The sequence below is a fragment of the Pteropus vampyrus genome, unplaced genomic scaffold (genome assembly GCF_000151845.1).
Source record: "Pteropus vampyrus isolate Shadow unplaced genomic scaffold, Pvam_2.0 Scaffold250, whole genome shotgun sequence".
NCBI classification, from domain to species: Eukaryota; Metazoa; Chordata; class Mammalia; order Chiroptera; family Pteropodidae; genus Pteropus; species Pteropus vampyrus.
The window spans coordinates 709,294-714,904 of record NW_011889031.1 but is presented as its reverse complement, the minus strand read 5'-3'; the positions used below and the strand labels follow the sequence as shown (position 1 = coordinate 714,904).

Sequence of the window (5,611 nt, the reverse complement as noted above, 5' to 3'; positions counted from 1 at the left end):
CCCCCCCGCGCGCCGCTCCCTCCCTCCCTCCCTGCCCCAGGGACCCAGAGCTCGGGCTGTCTCTCCCCCAGGACAAGCTCTGCGGGGCCTTCTGGCGCCTAGTCCTTGCCCAGCGCTGGATGGGACGGCTCAAGACTGTGGCTGGGTCCCAGATGCAAAAGCTGCTGGAGGCCGTGAACACCGAGATACACTTTGTCACCTTATGTACCTTCCAGGTCAGCCTGAACTTGGGGGACAAGTGAGGGGAGCGAGATGTCTTCCTAGGGAATGGGAAGCGAAGCTCACCTCGGCCTTACTGGAGATTTCTTTGACGGAGCAACTCAAGAGAGGTGGAGCTGGAACCCCAGTCCCCCTGGGGGCCGTCCCTGAGCCCTAACACTTCTCTGGGCACCGGAGGACGGTGAAGGGCCTGGGCCCGGTGCACGAATCTCGAGCGTATCTCTCAGGCTCTGCTGCAGGGCATTGCTAAGGGGTTCTCTCCCCAAGCAGCCAGGAGAAACAGGGGATCTAAATGCCCTCTGCACCCAGGTCTCCCTCGGTCGTTGCTAGGCATTGCTAAGGATGCTTTTCCCTAGCAACCAGGGGAAGCAGGGGCCAGACTCTCCCTCTGAGATCCAGGCCTGGCTGGGCCCTGTCGCTGGGCGTCACTGGGCAGGGGAGGCCCTTGGCCTGAGGTGATGGGGGCAGCGCGGTGGTGACGTCTCCCTCCCCTGCCCCCAGCCCCTCCCCAGCTGTCTTCGCTTCGTCCAGACCAACATCTCCCACCTCCTGCAGGACACCTCCGAGCAGCTGCTGGCCCTGAAGCCCTGGATCACCCGTTGGAATTTCTCCGGGTGCCTGGAGCTGCAGTGTCAGCCCGGTAAAGCCCCCCAGCCCCCCAGCCCCCCAGCCCAGCCCCTCCTCTTCACCCTCACAGCCCCTCACACCATCCCCTTGGGGCGGCCCAGTCCCCATCAGCTCCCATGGGCTGCGTGCCCGTGAGCATGTTCCCTCAAGTTCATTCTCCATCCCAGGACTCAGTTTACCCATCTCTGACAAGAGATGACGGTCCCTTCCTGTTCGTCTAAGGCGACCCTGTGCCCTAGCAATATGAGGAGAGTCTCATTGATTAAGTACATAATTTCTAGTAGCCATATTTTAAAAGTTTACAAAAATGTAAATTCGCTTTTGTTCAGGATTTTCATATCCTATCTACCGTATCAGTTATTATTCAGAGTCTTTCTGTCCTCGGACTATTTGTCTACTAGATTTGTCAGGTTCTGAGAGAATAGTTAAAGAAAACTCACTCAAAGTGGATTTTTCCTCGATTTCTCCCTGCATTTCCAATATTTTGCATTTATATTTATCTTTGCTAGTCATTTGTAGTTACACCGCTGCTATTCATTTACTCAACCAAGTTTTATTAGCCACCTTCCTGGTGCCTGGCCCTGGTGACACAGCACAGAACAAGGCCAAGTCCGTGCACATGTGGGGCACACACGCTAATCAGGACACAGACAATAAACTTGTAAAGAATCAAATAAACAGGAAAATATCTGAGTGTAAACAAGCCGTATGCAGGCAAATTAAAACAAGGTGATGGAATCGCAGTCTGAGGTCGTTGTTGAAAAGTCGCTAAAAGCTGGGAACAAGGGGAACAGCCAGCACGAAGGCCCTGAGGCAGAGGGTGGGACATGAGGGTACAGAGGGACCAAAGGGGGCCAGATGGTGTGGGGCCCCGTGGGCCATCAGACCTTCACACGTCATATCTTTCATTGTTTATTATTTATTCATTCATTCATTCAAATATGTAATTTATGTAAATTAAACTCATACCATTATTTAGGGAGCACTAAGTAGTGGGTCCTGGCAAATAAATATGACAGAAAAGGGTGCTGTCCCCTATATGCAGCTCACAGACTATTTAGAGGATGAATTAAAAATAAAGCGATATAAAAGCCCTAGAAACATTTGTCCAGTTATAAAATAATGCAGCCTTCCTACGTGCCAGACCCCGTTCCACGCTCTTTCTGTACGTGTGCTCATTTAAGCTTTGTGACAATCTTATGAGGCAGGTGTAGTGATGGCCCCCATTTCACAGATCGGAAGACTGGCACAGAGAGGCTGGCAGCCCACCCAAGGTCATACAGCCAGCACCAAGAAGGTCTTTTCTTCCCTGGCCTCGCCCTTCTCCTTGGTCACACAGCCCCCTCTCTGCCCTCAGACTCCTCCACCCTGCTGCCCCCAAGGATCCCTGGGGCTTTGGGGGCCACGGCCCCACCAGCCCCTCAGGCCCCTCTGCTGCTCCTCCTGCTGCTGCTGCCGATGGCCCTCCTGCTGGCCACCACCTGGTGCCTGTTCTGGCGAAGGAGGAGGCAGGGGACATCCTACCCTGGGGAGCAGGTGAGCCAGCAGGGTGGGCGGAGGGGGTAGGGAGGGCTGAGGGGATGGCCAGAGGCCCCAGTCACCCAACTATGGCTGACCTTCTGGGGGCTGCAGGTGCCACCTGCCTGCAGTCCCCAGGACGTGCTGCCCCTGTAGCTGGTGGCCAACTGACTCATTCCTAGATGAGGACTCGTCTAGAGTCTTCAGCAAGCTGAGGACTCTGGACTTCCTCTGTGTGTGTGTGTGTGTGTGTGTGTGTGTGTGTGTGTGTGTGTGTGTGTGTGCGCGCGCGCGCGCGTGAATGCACCTGTCAGCAGGGGAGGAGGAGGTCAGCTCTGGATGCAGGGAGACCCCTCCTGGGCCACGAGGGGCACAGGCTGGAAGAGAGACTGGAGGCCAAAGAGAAAGCTGGGTGAGGGTCCAGGGGGAGAGGACAAGGGCTCAGTCAGACTGGGACCATGGAGATGGAGAGGAGGGGACGGGCAGAGTCAGGACTCAGGGATCGGGAGGGGCAGACTTGGGGGGGATGGTGGCACAGATGACCCTAGGTCTGGACCAGTGACTGGATGCACAGTGGGCAAACCTTGAAGAGGAGGGAAATTAAGGCAAGACAGCGAGCTCAGTGGGGACCCGTGGGCGTGAGGGACCCCTAGGGAGATATTTGGATGCAGGAGTCTGCAAGCCGGGAGAGAGCTGCCTCCTGGAGCCGGCAGAGGGGACCCCTCTAGGTGTGAAAGGGTGCTGCAGCCTGAGGCGGCTGTGGGTGGGGGGGTTAAAAAACGCCACAGATGCCAGGCAAGGGAGCTGGTACATCCTGAGCAGAGCAGCACCAAGCCATGGGAGGCATGTGATGGAGGAAGGGACCTGGGATCAGGTGTGGGGCTGGTGGCAGATGAGTCAGCGGAGGGGAAGGAGCGAGGCCTCAGCGGGTCTGACAGGAAGAAACATTTTGCAGGAATCACGTGCACCCGCAGTGTCTCTGTGACACGGGCCTTGCTCTGGGGCTCCTACACATTCACTCGCTTAACTGAGAAGTTGGTACGATTATTACCCCCATTTCACAGAGGCTGAAACCAAGGCACAGAGAGGTAAATAATTTGCCAGGAGACACATAGCTCGTGAGGGACAGAGCCAAGATCTGACTTAACTGTCTGGTTCTGGCACCTGTGACTTTCACTCTCCTGCCTCAGTTTCTTTATCTGTCCAAAAGACTAATAATAGTCCTTCTACCACTGAGTTGTCTAGAGGTTCAGTGAGACGGCACATGCAAAGCCTTTAGGGCGACGCTGTCCAACGGAAATAGAACACAAGAAACGCAAGTGATTTTAAGTTTTCTAATGGCCACGTTAAAAAAAAAAAGGTATAAGGGACCAGGTTCCTTTAATTTTTTTAATTTTAATTTTTCAATTCGAGTTGACGTTTAATATTATTTTGTATTAGTTTCAGGTGTAAAGCAGAGCGGTTAGACATTTATATAATTTAGGAAGTAATTCTCCCGGTTGGTCTGGTATCCACCTGGCACTGTATGTCATCGTCAACACTATTGACTATATTCCGTATGCTAGAAACAGATTACTTTAAATAATATATTTTATTTCACCCCACGTATCCAAAATATTGCCATTTCAACATGTAATCAATTATTTTCTAAAATTATGAATGGGATCTTTTACGTTTTTTCATACCGACTCTTCAGAATCCAGTAAGTACGTATGTATGGTACCCTCACCACACATCTCAATTCAGAGGCTAAATTTCTATCAGAAAAACTTGATCTGTACTTAGGTGTCCTGGAATTTACACTTGCTGAAGTAGATTCACCTGTTCGAGGTGTTTGAAACACGCAAGTTTTCCGGTAACTGGTTGGAGGATGTTTCTAAACGTAATGATTTTTCATTTCGGCACGTTTTTGAACAAAAATTTTCTGATTTTTTTGTAAGTAATAACATCGAGGAGTTTTCTTCCCACCTGCGTCCCTGTCCAGCACCCCGTTTTCTCGCCCGCTCAATAACCAAGCTATTGAAGTTAAAATCAGGGAAAATGAAAAACTCGGGCGCACTGGCCACTTTTGGAGGGCTCGATATTCACGTGGCTGGGATGGTGGCTGTGGTGGAGAGCACAGATCTAGGACATGTCCATCACCGTGAAGCCCTCCTGGACAGCGAGGCCTGCACTCGTAGTGAGCGCTGGCTGTGCGCGACCTTGATTTCTTAGTCTGGGCAGAGCCCTGAGCTTCCTGCTTTCCTCTCTGTCCACGGATCCTCAGACGGCCCATTGAGACAGACACATCTATCATCCCGTTTTACAGAGGGGGACACTGAGGCCCAGAGAGAGGAGTCACCCGCCAGAGGACACAGAGCCGGGACTTGGAGGAAGTCAGCTAGAGACTGGTCCCTTCCTCGACAGCACTGCCCCTGTCACTCTCTCCCGAGGATGGAGGCAAAGCCAGCACCCAGCGCCGGCCCCAACCCCACCTGCCCCCCTCTGTACAAAGCCCTTGTCCCCAGGAAACTGTATATAAATCAGCCTTTTCTACCAGCTCTGGCCAGGCCTGTCTGTGGATGGGACAGGGTGTGGATGGGGCAGTTTGGATCAGAGTCTTGAGTTTTTCAGTTAATGCAGTAAATGTTTCGTTCGAAACCTGTTTTCTAAGACCTCACGGGGCCCAGGCCCGGTACCGGCCCCGGACGGGAGTCAGAACCAGCTCGGCCCCTTCTCGGGGCTCAAGACATGGGACACAGCCTCAGTACATGACGATGGCGCCCACGGACGGAGGTAGCGCTGTGCGGGTCCCCAAGGGGCACCTGAGCCAGTGCAGGCCACCACATGCCCTACAGCCTGCTGTCGCTTGAGGGGGTCATGATGCTTCTCGCTAACACCGCAGGCGGTTTGCGCGAGAAACACAGGCAACCCCTCAAACGTACGGAGGCCGAAGCTGGACAGCCGCGCCCCACGTGATCTCTCGCCCCGCACAATCATGGCCGCTGAAGGCCGCTGGGAACGGCTCCCGGATTGGACAATCAGGAGACGACCCGCCTTCTAAAGGGAGGGGCTACCTGCGCACGCGCACGACACTGGCCAATGAAACGACGGGAAGGTGCTCACGTGTCCGTGTTGCGTCACTTCCTCCGCCCCTGTTTCAAGGGATAAGAAACCCTGCGCCTACGCGTCTCTCTTTCCCCGGCGGCTGCCGAACATGGCGGAGAGTCAGGTAGGTTCTCCGCGCGGTCCGGCGCGGCGTGGGGTG

General features: G+C 54.1%; 1 protein-coding gene across 2 annotated transcripts; it reads left to right on the top strand.

The window, feature by feature from the left end:
- The first annotated feature begins 40 nt into the window (after positions 1 to 40).
- FLT3LG (fms related tyrosine kinase 3 ligand) lies at positions 41 to 4,902 on the top strand. 2 transcript variants are annotated; one of them, XM_011374542.2, is made up of 4 exons: positions 41 to 215; positions 721 to 859; positions 2,204 to 2,382; positions 4,673 to 4,902. In XM_011374542.2, exons 1-4 carry the CDS (start codon positions 120 to 122, stop codon positions 4,883 to 4,885), a joined length of 627 nt encoding a protein of 208 aa, XP_011372844.1. In that variant the 5' UTR covers positions 41 to 119; the 3' UTR covers positions 4,886 to 4,902. The 2 variants fall into 2 exon arrangements, with proteins under 2 accessions (XP_011372844.1, XP_011372845.1); XM_011374543.2 differs by having other exon boundaries at positions 4,305 to 4,807.
- The last annotated feature ends 709 nt before the right edge of the window (positions 4,903 to 5,611 follow it).